Source organism: Coregonus clupeaformis, chromosome 37, assembly GCF_020615455.1.
Source record: "Coregonus clupeaformis isolate EN_2021a chromosome 37, ASM2061545v1, whole genome shotgun sequence".
Classification (NCBI taxonomy): Eukaryota; Metazoa; Chordata; class Actinopteri; order Salmoniformes; family Salmonidae; genus Coregonus; species Coregonus clupeaformis.
Genome location: NC_059228.1, coordinates 34173500 through 34189931, shown reverse-complemented (window position 1 = coordinate 34189931; position 16432 = coordinate 34173500). Strand labels below are relative to the sequence as shown.

General features: G+C 44.1%; 1 protein-coding gene across 1 annotated transcript in view; it reads right to left on the bottom strand.

The window, feature by feature from the left end:
- LOC121536577 (mediator of RNA polymerase II transcription subunit 14-like) overlaps window positions 1–12725 on the bottom strand; it is a 35458-nt gene extending 22733 nt beyond the window's left edge. Inside the window, 19 exon segments of the mRNA XM_041843958.2 lie at window positions 1626–1717; window positions 1850–1996; window positions 2132–2292; window positions 2543–2619; window positions 2962–3096; window positions 3309–3503; window positions 5056–5215; window positions 6245–6323; window positions 6461–6586; window positions 6733–6844; window positions 6944–7094; window positions 7427–7559; window positions 8431–8538; window positions 9002–9130; window positions 10710–10839; window positions 11295–11468; window positions 11729–11834; window positions 11995–12021; window positions 12311–12725. Coding sequence (XP_041699892.2) covers window positions 1626–1717; window positions 1850–1996; window positions 2132–2292; window positions 2543–2619; window positions 2962–3096; window positions 3309–3503; window positions 5056–5215; window positions 6245–6323; window positions 6461–6586; window positions 6733–6844; window positions 6944–7094; window positions 7427–7559; window positions 8431–8538; window positions 9002–9130; window positions 10710–10839; window positions 11295–11468; window positions 11729–11834; window positions 11995–12021; window positions 12311–12483 — 2415 coding nt within the window. The 5' untranslated portion in view covers window positions 12484–12725.
- Between the last annotated feature and the right edge of the window lie 3707 nt (window positions 12726–16432).

The following is a 16432-nucleotide window of genomic DNA, read 5'->3' as shown; positions in this document are numbered from 1 at the left end:
GTCCTTTGCTGTTGTTCTGGGATTGATTTGCACTTTTCGCACCAAAGTACGTTCATCTCTAGGAAACAGAACGCGTCTCCTTCCTGAGAGGTATGACGGCTGCGTGGTCCCATGGTGTTTATACTTGGGTACTATTGTTTGTACAGATGAACGTGGTACCTTCAGGCGTTTGGAAATTGCTCCCAAGGATGAACCAGACTTGTGGAGGTCTACGATTTTTTTTCTGAGGTCTTGGCTGATTTCTTTTGATTTCCCCATGATGTCAAGCAAAGAGGCACTGAGTTTGAAGGTAGGCCTTGAAATACATCCACAGGTACACCTCCAACTGACTCAAATGATGTCAATTAGTCTATCAGAAGCTTCTAAAGCCATGACATCATTTTCTGGAATTTTCCAAGCTGTTTAAAGGCACAGTCAACTTAGTGTATGTAAACTTCTGACCCACTGGAATTGTGAAACAGTGAATTATAAGTTAAAAAATCTGTCTGTAAACAATTGTTGGAAAAATGACTTGTGTCATGCACAAAGTAGATGTCCTAACCGACTTACCAAAACTATAGTTTGTTAACAAGAAATTTGTGGAGTGGTTGAAAAACGAGTTTTAATGACTCCAACCTAAGTGTATGTAAACTTCCGACTTCAACTATAAGCAGGTTTCAGACTGAAATATGCAACAAAAACATTGTTTAGATGAAGGCAAATGGTGTATTCATTAGTCTAGGGGCTACTTTTGCACACACTGTATATATATTTTCTGTTGTATATTTTGACTTTGTTTTTTTTACCCCATATGTAACTCTGTGTTGTTGTTTTTATCGCACTGCTTTGCTTTATCTTGGCCAGGTCACAGTTGTAAATGAGAACTTGTTCCCAACTGGCTTACCTGGTTAAATAAAGGTTAAATAAAAATAAATAAAAACTTTGTTTCATGTTTAACAAAAGCCAAGTTTAAGCTCACTAATCAAAAACAGGACAAAAGAAAAACACATGCCAAATGTGGGTCTCTACTGGCTAAAAAAAGGGAAGAATTGTAGCTTTCTAATGATGTTAACTGTATGTCTCAACTCCCATTATAAAGGGAATAACACCCTGTTGAAACTGGAGTAAACAGTGAACAGTGAAATTGATGAGGAAGATGCACCTGTTTCAGTAGTGCGAGTCGCGGCTCAAACGGCGCTTGCAGCCCTTCATTTAGCAAATTACCAAGCAACTCAAGTAGGCCATTGATACTGGCTGCATTTCAACTGCAATCATTTCTGTAATCAGCTTTCCCCCCAAACTGTTAACGACTACGATGTGCGGAGTGCTTTATATACGTGGTAAGCAATTTGAAAGATGCATATCACCTCTTACTAACTTTACAGCCTATTTGATCAATTAAAATGTTTCCCGTTATGATGACGATGATGACGATGATGATGGGGACTTGTTAGTGGCAATTTTATGAGAAAAAAAAAAAAACTGTTTTTCATGTGTGGATTTTTTTTCTATACGTTAACGATTCAATTCAGTTGAAACGTTCACACCCCTACAAGGGACCATGCACTCCCTAGTTGGGAAGGAACCTTGAGAGGAACTAGCGGCGGGCTAGAGTTCAGACAGGGCATTGGTGTAATGCTACTCACTGAGCTGCCCTTGGTGCTGCCGTAACACAGAACCAGTTTGCGGTAGTTATACAGCCGGATCTCACTGAACAGACTCAGGTAGGAAGGCATCTCTAAGAGAGGGAGAAAACATATTAGTAAAGTAGGTCAATACAAATGGTAATGTGTTACTCACCTTTTAACTGTATGATTTATTCCCCACTCTCGTACTGCAAATGTTCTCACACACACACACACACACACACCTGGTAGTGATCGTGAGAACACCAGGACACACTGGTAGAGCTGGTTGATGGCGCTCCAGTCGTTGAGGAACATCTCCACCACCTTCCTCCCTCCCACAGGCTCAGACAGAGGGTTCTCATAGGTCAGATACACATGGCGCGTAGAGGCTGGAAACACACACAGAACAGGGAGAGATAAGGGCACAGTTTGGGTAGAGTGTGTGTGTGTGTGTGTGTATGTGCGTTTCTTTGTGTGGTGTTTTTTGGGTGTCCATATGTGTGTGTTTCTGTGTGTGTTTGTACCTTGCTCTTTGCTGTGTGTGCTGTTGAGTGGGCAGTTGGCCAGAACCAGTTCTGCCACCCATGTGCGGTTGTTCCGGCCCTGCAGACGGAAGGTGCAGTCCAGTAGAGAGTGCTCCAAAGCCAGCCTCGTCTCCTCCCCTACACCCTTACTGGGTGGGATCCTAGGGAGGGGGAGAGGACCACATGGGGTCAGGTACATAGTACATACTGTACATCAATCACTAAAATAAAGGGTACAAAACCATCATCTTTATCTATCATCTTTGTTTTGGGGGCATGTTAGTTCACTGCGAGAAAATCATATTAGAATCATATTAGAATTTTCTTTAAAAATTCCAATTGACTTCCATATTATTAGGCAGTGCCATTGACATCTGGATTTGCATGGTATCGTGGGATGTGGAGTCTTACTTGAGGATGCGGATGGCGTGGCTGCAGCCATCTCCCTCCACCTGCACACCCTGGTGGGGAATCTCCATCTGAGACAGCTGGACAGAGGAGAGACACATGTTAGACAGAGGAGGAATGTAGATGAGAGAGAGGAGACGTGAGGAATCTCCATAAAATATAGCTGGACAGAGGAGAGAAACAGAGAGCAGGAGGGATGGATGAGGACAGGGATGATGAAGATAGACGGTGGAGACGGAGTGGTGGAGACGGAGTGGTGGAGACGGCGTGGTGGAGACGGCGTGGTGGAGACGGCGTGGTGGAGACGGCGTGGTGGAGACGGCGTGGTGGAGACGGAGTGGTGGAAAAGTAAAAAGTGAGGAAGAGAGTTGTAAGATGTAGAGAAGAGAGAGAATAAAAGGGTGTACTCCCTCCATCCATACCTCCACTCTGAGGCCTATGAAGGGCATGTTGGTGTCACACATGGCCACTAGGTGAGCCAGCTCCTTGTTAAAGGCAGACATCTCCCCCGAGCGCTTGGGCTTCTTGGGCTCCAGAGCTCCCTGGTCTCCTGATAACTGGAGGACAAAGAGAGAGAGAGGAGATGACCCAACACCTAATGACGATAAATAATAATACATTTCATTTATAACACGCGCTCTGAAAATATCAAGGTTTATATGTATGTTATAAGGATTTTTCCTCGGTTTACTCCTTTTAGGACATGGTTTCAGATTGTCTATATATAAATAATTGTAACCCATACAAGCAGTTCGCAATCCATTCCTACTTTTCTCTTAGCTCCAGGGCGGGCCCCTCGGCCAGCGGAATTGTCCAGGACGAGCTGCTCCAGGTTGGGCTTGAAGTGCTGCAGGAGCTGGGCGCATGGAGGTCCCTCCTCACCTTCCAACTGAGACACAGACAGGAAGGAGTACTTGTACTGCAGCTCTGTGGGACAGCCAGGCACGTCCAGCATCTCCACCACCTAGGGAGGGAGGGAAAGGTAGACGGGTGCAAAAGAAGGGAGATAGGGGAAGGAGAAAAATTAAATAGTGGGAAAGTTGTGCATGGTTAATATACAGTACCAGTCAAAAGTTTGGACACACCTACTCATTCAAGGGTTTTTCTTTATTTTGACTATTTTCTACATTGTAGAATAATAGTGAAGACATCAAAACTATGAAATAACACATATGGGATCATGTAGTAATCAAACAAGTCTTGTTTATATCTTCTATATACCATCCCTACCTTGTCACAACACAACTGATTGGCTCAAACGCATTAAGAAGGAAAGAGATTCCACAAATTAACTTTTAAGAAGGCACACCTGTTAATTGAAATGCATTCCAGGAAGCTCATGAAGCTGGTTGAGAGAATGCCAAGAGTGTTAAAAGCTGTCATCAAGGCAAAGGGAGGCTATTTGAAGAATCTCAAATATATTTTGATTTGTTTAACACTTTTTTGGTTACTACATGATTCCATATGTGTTATTTCATAGTTTTAAACTATGAAATAACACATATGGAATCATGTAGTAACCAAAAGTGTTAAACAAATCAAAATATATTTGAGATTCTTCAAATAGCCTCCCTTTGCCTTGATGACAGCATTGCACACTATTGGCATTTTCTCAACCAGCTTCATGAGGTAGTCACCTGGAATGCATTTCAATTAACAGGTGTGCCTTCTTAAAAGTTAATTTGTGGAATCTCTTTCCTTCTTAATGCGTTTGAGCCAATCAGTTGTGTTGTGACAAGGTAGGGATGGTATATAGAAGATAGCCCTATTTGGTAAAAGACCAAGTCCATATTATGGCAAGAACAGCTCAAATAAGCAAAGAGAAACAACAGTCCATCATTACTTTAAGACATGAAGGACAGCCAATACGGACAATTTCAAGAACTTTGAAAGTTTTTTCAAGTCATTCTGCAGCGATACGCCATCCCATCTGGTTTGGGCTTAGTGGGACTATAATTTGTTTTGCAACAGGACAATGACCCAACACACCTCCAGGCTGTATAAGGGCTATTTTACCAAGAAGGAGAGTGATGGAGTGCTGCATCAAATGACCTGGCCTCCACAATCCCTCGACCTCAACCCAATTGAGATGGTTTGGGATGAGTCGGACCGCAGAGTGAAGGAAAAGCAGCCAACAAGTGCTCAGCATATGTGGGAACTCATTCAAGACTGTTGGAAAAGCATTCCAGGTGAAGCTGGTTGAGAGAATGCCAAGACTGTGCAAAGCTGTCATCAAGGCAAAGAGTGGCTATTTGAAGAATCTCAAATATAACATATATTTTGATTTGTTTAACACCTTTTTATTTACTACATGATTCCATATGTGTTATTTTATAGTTTTAATGTCTTTACTATTATTCTACAATGTAGAAAATAAAGAATGAGTAGGTGTGACTGGATATATATATATATATATATATATATATATATATATATATATACACACATTTTCTTGTTTGCTACAAACTAATTGCTTCTTTGTGACAAATAATAGGCATAAGGTGGGAGGGGCTTACAATGTAATACTGTGGTAGGCGGGTCAGCTGGATGAAGAGCCTGTGTTTTGACAGGCTGCCAGCAGGGTGCGAAGCGGAGTTGGAGAGGTGTAGTAAGTCTGTGCAGATAGTTGGGAGGTGTTTCACAGACTGTCTACACCTCTGCTCTCCTAACCAAAACCTGGAGGGAGGGAGAAGAGTGGAGACAGAAATTTGACACATTGTCCAAATAGGCCAGACTCTGCCAGCGAGCAGCTATATCACGGTCCTACATTTACACATCAGTAGCACTATACAAACAGGCCATTTCCTGGCCAGATTATCCTATCATAGAACTAGAATCCCAGAACATTTACTTAAACGCAATACCCTTTCTAGTAATTCTATTTCTATGCATATCACACTATGACAGGGCAGCGCTTACAGGCGATAGACCAAATTCACATAGAGATGTGAGTTATAGACCTGTCATTCTCATTGAAAGCAAGAAGCTCTAAATCTGTGCTATGTGCGCTATTTCTATGCTTCCCGTTCTTAAGTTTCCTTCCTGCGTCTTTTACTTTCAGTTTTATACACCAGCTTCAAAACAGCTGAAACAATAGTTTCGGTTATGGAAAATATATTTCACAGCGGTTTAGATGGTACCCTTTCCCTTACAATGATTCTCTACACTATACTTGCTTGTTTGTCACAAACTGAAATGAAGCGAACTATTCAAATTTTTGTAACCAGGAAATGGCGTAGCGATTTCTGGATAGTGCATGTTTAAGATATTCTTAGCCTGCATTGAAGCACATTTTAATGAAAATACAGTTTATTCTCACACACACACATAACAGACACAATGCTAAACACTGTGTTAGGGCAGAAGAGGAGGAAACGGGACAATATCTGTTCTCGTATTCATATAGGTATACTACAAAGTATAGACTACTAATGTACTAGGGTGAAGCACTTTGCATACTAAATAGTGTCCCAGTGTGGATATGGAGGTATGAAGGCCTTCTGAGGAGGAGTGATAAGCCACATGACAGGCAGTTGACACAGAGAGAGAGAGAGAGAGAGAGAGAGAGAGAGAGAGAGAGAGAGAGAGAGAGAGAGAGAGAGAGAGAGAGAGAGAGAGAGAGAGAGAGAGAGAGAGAGAGAGAGAGAGAGAGACAGAGAGAGACAGAGAGAGACAGAGAGAGACAGAGACAGGAGGTGGATTTACTTGAGCTGCTGTAGCCAGGATATGATGCGCTTCATGTCGTCGTTGATGGTCTTCTCGATGTCGTCCAGCATGGATTGATCTGGAGACAGAGACAGACAGTGGAAGTCAGTACAGTGTATGTGTACGTTTGTGTGTGTGTGTGTGTCTCCCTGCTTACCGATGTGTTGTGTGTGTGTATAGGAGTGTGTGTATGAGTGTCTGCTACTCTCTGCTTACCGATCCCATACAGCATGGGCTGGAACATCCCAGAGTGCAGGTCTACGAAGATATGCAGGCACTCAGAGCGTCCGCAGGGCTCCAGGATAGGTATGACCAGGGTGGGCAGAGCGGTCTCTATGAACGCTGAAACACAGGCAAGGAGGGACAACAATAATGTCACACACTGACAACATGGTTGTTTCTCTCCACAACACTGTTCATTTCATTCTGGGTCAGTGTCGTTGGATCAGTTAGTGTACTGATAAGTCAGAGAGGACAGAGAGACTCACAGCTGTCGCTGGGGTTGCTGCTCTTCAGGATGGCTTTCAGCTCCTGCAGCTTCTGATGAGAGCGGGCGTGCACGCTGTCAATCAAAAGCTTCTCCACTGACAAGTGGTCAATCTACAGGAGGGGGCAGGAACAGAGACAGGAAATGAGGTCATCATCACAACAAAATAATAGTAGAGCACTGTAGCTGTGATAAACGAGGCGTTAGCTCACCTTCATGGCTCTCTCCATCAGTCTGGAGTCACAGGCGGGGAGCGGGGGATCATGGGAGATCTGCAGAGGCTTGGAGCCGTCTGATTCATCAATCTTGATGGTGACTTTGTGGACCGACGCAGTGCCCGTCTTTCTGCCCAGGACCTGTTGGCTGGAGAGGGGGGAGAGAGAGAGAGAGATGGGGGGAGAGAGAGAGGTGAGAGAGAGCGAGAGAGCGAAAGGGGGAGAGAGAGAGAGAGGGAGAGAGAGAGAGAGGGGGAGAGAGAGAGAGAGGGGGAGCGAGAGAGAGGGGGGAGAGAGAGAGGGGGAGCGAGAGGAGAGAGGGGGGAGAGAGAGGAGAGAGCGAGAGAGGGGAGAGAGCGAGAGAGGGGAGAGAGAGAGAGAGAGAGAGAGAGAGAGAGGAGGAGAGCGAGGGGTGAAATGATGATGGACCAATTTCCCTATTCATTCAACTAACTAACCAACCAATCAAGTGTTTCTTACTTCCAGACGGCCAGTGTGAGGCACTTGGCAGGCATGTAGCGTTCCACCTGCACCAGGTCTCCCCAGCGCTCTCGGTACAGCATGAGGGTCTGGGAGTGGAGCACCTCCAGCTGCAGAGACAGGCAGAAAGAGTCTGGACGGGAGGGGGTCAAGGAAGGGCTGGGCCAGGAGGATGGCATACACACATATTCACAATACACACAGATACACAAATGCAGATACACCCATGCTGACTGTGTATGTGTGTGGTGTATGGACGCTGGCAGGATCCAGCTGGCGGTTATACTTGCTACGGAGCAAAACTAATGAAAAATATATAAAATGGGAAAAACACACTTGCTACAGAGTTGTGTTAAGGTTAATTTGACTGATAGAAACAAATCTTTCAACCTATTTAATTATTGGTGGTCTATTGGGCATAACGGTATTATAAATACATGTAGCATTTTTTTTGTGTGTGACAGCGTTATATCTAATGGTGTTATAACCCCATTATCTTGATGGACAGTGCAGTGAAAACATGGGAGGGTAACTAGCAGCTGCTGGGGGTTGCCAGATGCATTTCTGCCATAACTACTGCCATCTTGAAAAATGTCCCAGGTCCACATTTCCCACTGAGCAACAGGCCCATAACACTACACCAGTTTTTTCTCAATCTTGAATGTGTGTGTTTGTATATATATGCAGGTGCGTGTGTTCATGTGTTGGATTGTTTTCTCATTTCACACTAAATAGTATAATATTTCTGCTTGGTTCATGGAACCTGATGAACCGAAAGACATTGTGTGGCTGTTTGGCTGAGGCAGTCCCTGACCCCGAGGCCTCGACCATTGGAATGCTGTTGGTGTCTGGGCCTGCTGTATGCATGATCACTACCGGTCAATACAGTACACGCACACACACAATTACATTCACTGCAGCAGCTCAAGCCAGACTTGGCCCTGAGCTCACTGTCTGCACAGAAGCAGCACACACACACACACACACACACACAGAAAGGATACGCAGGCAGCTGTACATGTCCTGCAGTGGTTTCTCGTCTGCAAACAGGCGCGACTGCACCAGCTCATGGATGAAGTTCACCTGCATACTGTGGACAAGAGCTCTGCAGTCTGGAAGGAGGGGGCGGGGGGAGGATGGAGGGGAAAAGATTGAAAATGTTGAACACTGGGCCTTTCATTTCCAACCTTCCTTCATCTCACCAGTTAGTAGTAGGTTGTGTGTGCTTGGTGTTAGTAGTGGGTTCTGTGGGTTGTGTGTGTTATTAGTGGGTTCTGTGTGTTAGTAGTGGGTTCTGTGGGTTAGTAGTGGGTTCTGTGGGTTAGTAGTGGGTTCTGTGGGTTGTGTGTGTTATTAGTGGGTTCTGTGTGTTAGTAGTGGGTTCTGTGGGTTAGTAGTGGGTTCTGTGCGATAGTAGTGGGTTCTGTGTGTTAGTAGTGCATTCTGTGTGTTAGTAGTGGGTTCTGTGTGTTAGTAGTGGGTTCTGTGGGTTCTGTGTGTTAGCAGTGGGTTCTGTGTGTTAGCAGTGGGTTCTGTGTGTTTGGTGTGTGGTCATTCAGGTGTTGTGTATCTTACCTCCAGTCTCCTTGTCTTCCACCAGTATCTCCAGCTTCAACAGTCTCCAGGGAATATCTGGGTCATCCCCCATCACTGTCAGAGTGGCCTCAAACTCCCCCTCCACGCGGAACTTCACACGCCCGTTAACTACAACACACACACAATATATAATGGTTGCCACCTTTGCAATAGCCAGAAACTGTCTTGCTGTGTGATGTTTACCCATGGAGAGGTTGGCCAGCTTTGTGTGTGTGTAGTTTTTTTTTCCTGGAACAAAAAGGGGCGTGGTCCACCCGTCGGCGCCACTGGATTTTGGCGGTGTAGAGAACTTTTGGAATATTAAAGCAAATTCTCTGCAATTCTACAAATTTCTCCATGGAGCTGAGAGAAATTGTTTCATTTTTAAAGCTAATTTCCTGAGATTCTACATATTCTGCCATGGAACAGAAAACATTTTGCAGTTTTAATGCTACTGTCCTATTCTATGCATTTTGCCATGGCTAATGCTGTGATCTTACGCGCAAACATAACAGCAAAGTCAATACTACATTGCTGCGGGGACTTGCTTCCATTCAGCCACAAGAGCATTAGTGAGGTTGGGCACTGATGTTGGGCGATTAGGCCTGGCTCACAGTCAGAGTTCCAATTCATCCCAAAAGAGTTCGATGGGGTTGAGGTCAGGGCTCTCTGCAGGCCAGTCAAGTTCTTCCACACCGATCTCAACAAACCATTTCTGTATGGACCTCGCATTGTGCACAGGGGCATTGTCATGCTGAAACAGGAAAGGGCCTTCCCCAAACTGTTGCCACAAAGTTGGAAGCACAGAATCGTCTAGAATGTCATTGTATGTTGTAGCATTAAGATTTCCCTTCACTGGAACTAAGGCGCCTAGCCCGAACCATGAAAAACAGCCCAGACCATTATTCCTCCTCCACCAAACTTTACAGTTGGCACTATGCATTGGGGCAGGTAGCGTTCTCCTGGCCTTTGCCAAACCCAGATTCGTCCGTCGGCCTGCCAGATGGTGCAGCGTGATTCATCACTCCAGAGAACGCGTTTCCACTGCTCCAGAGTCCAATGGCGGCGAGCTTTACACCAACGTTTGGCATTGTGCATGGTGATCTTAGGCTTGTGTGTGGCTGCTCGGACATGGAACCCATTTCATGAAGCTCCCGATGAACAGTTATTGTGTTGACGTTGCTTCCAGAGGCAGTTTGGAACTCGGTAGTGAGTGTTGCAACCGAGGACAGATCATTTTTATGCGATATGCGCTTCAGCACTCGGCGTTCCCTTTCTGTGAGCTTGTATGGCCTACCACTTTGCGGCTGAGCCGTTGTTGCTCCTAGATGTTTCCACTTCACAATAACAGCACTTACAGTTGACAGGGGCAGCTCTAGCAGGGCAGAAATTTGACGAACTGACTTGTTGGAAAGGTTGAATCCTATGACGGTGTCACGTTGAAAGTCACTGAGCTCTTCAGTAAGGCCATTATACTGCCAATGTTTGTCTATGGAGATTGTATGGCTGTGTGCTCGATTTTAAACACCTGTCAGCAACGGGTGTGGCTGAAAAAGCTGAATCCACTAATTTGAAGGGGTGTCCACAATATCTATATATATTTTTTACACTGTTTGAACTTAAGCATTTCTTCGGGATGCCTAGGTGGCCCGCCCAAGGATTTCAATGGAAGCCTGTGTGTGTGTGTGGTTGTGCGTGTGTTTCTTACCCACGGTGAGGTTGGCTAGCTGAGGTGGTAGGTCTGTTGTGACAAGACGATGTCGCAGGATCTGATTGAGCTGGTTCAGGGTTGTCTGTTTCTCCACTTTAGTGATGGGGTCTGGAGGAATGATCTTATCCTACACACACACACACCACACACACATGGCTGTCAATGCACTGGCCCAAATAGGGCTTCAGATTTATCCGTCCCTATTCCACACTCCCGTCCAGTTGGTGGTGGTAACGCACTACTAACGGTATATGTGTTTGTGCACATATGTACATCACGCACACAAACGAAGAGTACATGAAGGACAAAATTGCTGGCTAAACCAGACAACCAGACACCATGGCTACTTCAGCCACAGTAGCTAATGAACACAGAGACATCAGGCGCCTCATTATATTTAAACACAGAGGCATCAGGCGCCTCATTATATTTGACCAATGACCACTATTTAACCAGGCAAGTCAACAGAGAACCAGCTATCATTTATAATAAAGAGGCCTGGTCAAGAGGCCAAAACACACCAATACAATAAGAATAAATAACAGAAAGATGGACAACACAGACCAGTTAGGGGTGTCTTACCCTTATGCAGGTGGGCAGGCGCGGGTATGACCCAGTGGTGAGCACATCGATGGCAAACGGGATGGCAAAGCTGGGCAGGCGGGCGTGCACCAGGGCATCCCTCGCCAGTGATGCCAGCCTATCAGCCGTGTCCACAAACAGGAAGGCCTGCTGGTCCAGGAAGCTGGAGATCATCTGTTACCGTGGAAACCGGAGGTTAGGGATTAGAGGTAGGGTTAGCGTACGACTTTTAATGACTACTAAGTAGTACTAATTTGAATAATGTGCAAGTAGTTCTAACTCAAAGTTTCACGTAAACAATGCATTGATGTCAGTGGGGAAAATGGTGAGAAGGTTGGAGTTGTATGTGCATAACTCAAGCTAGTATCTGGTTGTGTATGCCCACTGTGAGAATATGATTGGTGTAGTAGAGTACTGTAGTCTTGCCTACATACCGCACACTTCTCCACCTTCCCAGCATTGCTGGCCCATTTCACCAGGGCAAGGAGACGCACAAACAGCTGCCTGGTCCGACTAGAAAACTGGACAATCTCGATTTTTCTGTCAGAAACAGTAGAAAAGTACAGTAGAAAAGTTTTCAAACTCATTGGCACCAATGGTCAAAGAAGAGGCAAACATTTGCCTGTCACATACAACATTCCCATTTTGACAAGTCAATTTCATCAGTGAGCACACAGAGTGAACCAAGAGACACACTTACCGTTCCATGTCTGTTTTTCTGGGTAGACTGCAAGAAAGACAGAAACACTATGGGTAACTTTCAGATATCACAACGTCATTTTACCACATCATATGAACACAGAAAATAAAGGAATCTCAATTAATATGGACGCAAGGGTGAAAGAAATGGGTGAAATAAAAGATTCCAAGTAGGCTACTTGCACAACTAGCTACTTTCCAATCATTTTGCCATGAAACAAAACACATCTTAACCACTATTTTGAGCCTGAGGGACCAGGATCAGATATGTCAACATTAACATCCCACTTGACGGGGTCTCGTCATTAGTTACTTACAGTTCACCCAACAGGGTGATTTCATGGTAGGTCCTCTGCAGAAGAAACTCAATCAGCAGGCTCAGCCGGACCCCTTGGGTCGCCGAAGGTCCGGATGAAGGCGGTTGGGTGGCCGAGGTGGGACCCCCGATAGGGACCAATTGCCCATCTGATCCAATCTGCACTGGAGCCATTTTAAAATAACAAGGTAAGCGCCACCGATGGACACCGAAAAAAATAAAAACTACCGACTCGCAATTACTTCAAACTGGAACAAATTTTACACGTATTCTACACCATTTCGCGCGATGTAATTATTAAGTAAGGGCTCGGCGTCTTCGCCCCATAGAAACGTCGGAAAATACCCGCGTTTTAATGGCTTATTACAGAAAATATTCAATGCTGTTCAACCGCCATCTTTACTGTCTGACGGGAAGTGATCACAGTTAGGTGGAAAGGAATACCCGTACACGGATTACATGGATTGGAGAAACAATCATTAAAATAACCAAACGGAAGGAGTCGTTCGTGTTTACTCTGCTGTTCCAGGATCAGTATTCATTCACTAGGTTCTTTGTCAATTAGTTCAGGCCAGAAACAATTAAACTGTTCCTGATCAGCGCCAGTGGTTCTGTGAGTGATAATAAATGTAACCAATCAGTGGTATTTTAACTATATAACATATTTTCCTCACAGTTTGAAACATCCACCACATTTATCATGTCTATTCGGCTTTTATAATATGTCCTCCTGTCATTTCGTATGGGAAATTGTGCATGACATTACATTATTTGTCCCTGAGGAGAACATACAGACAAAACAAAATACAGGACAAAACAAATAGACACATACACTGGTGTAAATATGATATATTTCAGGATTGATGTGCGTTGTCCCTGTCAAATAAATTAAATGAAACTTCAGTATACGATTTGATACATTTCAACTCCCCATAGACCTGAATGGCTGGTAAAGAAAAACAATTAAAGCCATAGAATATATTGGCAGTGCCAGAGTCAATGGTAACGGTATTAGGGTGGAATTCCGATTGGAATACCTGCTGACTCCACAATTCCCAGAGGCAGGTAATAGGAATTATTTTCCCATACTTTCCTTTTCCTTTTTACAGGATGATACGTAGCTTTATGTCAATATAACATGCCTGCAAAATAACATGGGAATCAAAACATTAACACAGAATCTGACTGTGAACCAAACAAGTGACAATCGTCTTTTTTTTGGTCAAACTCTTTGTGTTACATGGTTGCCTTGTCTGGAATAGTGACATAGCTCTGGGGAGAACAGAGAAAACAGTGTATGGTCACATTATGGCTTTACCAGAGTGCTTCACCTATTGTAGATTTCAAGAACAGCTATGCCCTTGCTGTCATTTCAAACCACTGACAGGACAGAGGAAGGGCATGAGGGTGAGATAAAGGGAAAGTGCTACAACACACACACACACACACACACACAGACACATTATATATATATATATATATATATATATATATACATACATACAGTTGAAGTCGGAAGTTTACATACACCTTAGCCAAATCCATTTAAACTCAGTTTTTCACAATTCCTAACATTTAATCCTAGTAAAAATTCCCTGTCTTAGGTCAGTTAGGATCACCACTTTATTTAAGAATGTGAAATGTCAGAATAATAGTAGAGCTTTTATTTCTTTCATCACGTTCCCAGTGGGTCAGAAGTTTACATACACTCAATTAGTATTTCTTAGCATTGCCTTTAAATTGTTTAACTTAGGTCAAACGTTTCGGGTAGCCTTCCACAAGCTTCCCACAATAAATTGGGTGAATTATGACCCATTCCTCCTGACAGAGCTGGTGTAACTGAGTCAGGTTTGTAGGCCTCCTTGCTCGCACACGCTTTTTCAGTTCAGCCCACATATTTTCTATAGGATTGAGGTCAGGGCTTTGTGATGGCAACTCCAATACCTTGACTTTGTTGTCCTTAAGCCATTTTGCCACAACTTTGGAAGTATGCTTGGGGTCTATGTCCATTTGGAAGACCCATTTGCGACTAAGCTAACTTCCTGACTGATGTCTTGAGATGTTGCTTCAATATATCCACATAATTTTCCTTCCTCATGATGCCATCTATTTTGTGAAGTGCACCTGTCCCTCCTGCAGCAAAGCACCCCCACAGCATGATGCTGCCACCCCCGTGCTTCACGGTTGGGATGGTGTTCTTCGGCTTGCAAGCTACCCCCTTTTTCCTCCAAACATAACGATGGTCATTATGGCCAAACAGTTCTATTTTTGTTTCATCAGACCAGAGGACATTTCTCAAAAAAGTACCATCTTTGTCCCCATGTGCAGTTGAAAACCGTAGTCTGGCTTTCTTTATGCCGGTTTTGGAGCAGTGGCTTCTTCCTTGCTGAGCGGCCTTTCAGGTTATGTCGATATAGGACTTGTTTTACTGTGGATATAGATACTTTTGTACTGGTTTCCTCCAGCATCTTCACAAGGTCCTTTGCTGTTGTTCTGGGATTGATTTGCACTTTTCGCACCAAAGTACATTCACCTCTAGGAGACAGAACGCCTCCTTCCTGAGTGGTATGACGGCTGCGTGGTCCCATGGTGTTTATACTTGCGTACTATTGTTTGTACAGATGAACGTGGTACCTTCAGGCATTTGGAAATTGCTCCCAAGGATGAACCAGACGTGTGGAGGTCTTCAATTTTTTTTCTGAGGTCTTGGCTGATTTCTTTTGCTTTTCCCATGATGTCAAGCAAAGAGGCACTGAGTTTGAAGGTAGGCCTTGAAATACATCCACAGGTACACCTCCAATTGGCTCAAATTATGTCAATTAGCCTACCAGAAGCTTCTAAAGCCATGACATCATTTTCTGGAATTTTCCAAGCTGTTTAAAGGCACAGTCAACTTAATGTATGTAAACTTCTGACCCACTGGAATTGTGATACAGTGAATTATAAGTGAAATAATCTGTCTGTAAACAATTGTTGGAAAAATTGCTTGTGTCATGCACAAAGTAGATGTCCTAACCGACTTGCCAAAACTATAGTTTGTTAACAATACATTTGTGAAGTGGTGGAAAAATGAGTTTTAATGACTCCAACCTAAGTGTATGTAAACTTCTGACTTCAACTGTGTACACACACACACAACTGTAGAGGGGAAATGTGTGTGCAGGGGTTAATCCCACTTTAGCCGCTGGACTATGGCTGTCTAGTGAGTCAGCAGTTGAGCACCCTTTCACTCTCTCTCTCTCTCTGTCTCTCTCTCTATGTCTCTCTCTCTCTCTCTGTCTCTCTCGCTCTGTCTCTGTCTCGCTCTCTGTGCAGTCTCCCAACAGTAGTTCATAGTTAATTCATTCATATCCACTCCCCTGGTACTGTGCAGGTCTCTGATCTTAACCAAATTACACTGGACTTTGTATTTTGTTTCATCATCTCCCATACAGAATCAATGGCCTAGCGGTTTTCAGCAATTTAGAGGGGCTCAATATGGCAACCAAATGAAGTGAACATTCTAAACCTTTTTTATTTTTCACACACACACACACACACACACACACACACACACACACACACACACACACACAGAGAGAGAGAGAGAGAGAGAGAGAGAGGAGCAGGAGGGATGGACAGTGTGCTGATGCCATGGCAACAGTGCTGCTGGAGTCAGAGAGACAAAGATTAGTAATCTGACCCCTCCTCATTTGTCTATCAGTTGACGGACCAGCACACTCCTCACAGTTCTACAGAGAAGTGTTGGGAAGGGCAAAGGGGACCCGCCTACCCCTAGAAGGGGACTCATTTTGTCCTACTGGTATTTGAACAGAACCTTCGTTTTTGTCCTTGGGCCAACTGAAATATGAACTGTCTTAGGAGCCCAATAATACACAATTTATCATAGATCATATTTATCTATTGCATACTGATACATTTTTGTTATAGAATATCTAACCAACAGACTCAACAGCTCCATGACAGTAGGAGGCGATATGTAGCCCTACAAACCCCCTTTTGATTCAGCAAGCAATGAATATGGGAGTTGAAGAAAATCCTGGATAAGTGAATCCAATATCGGGGCTGGAGTCAACCATCTATTCTTCATTGTATTGATTTTTGTTACCATTCAGCACAGGTT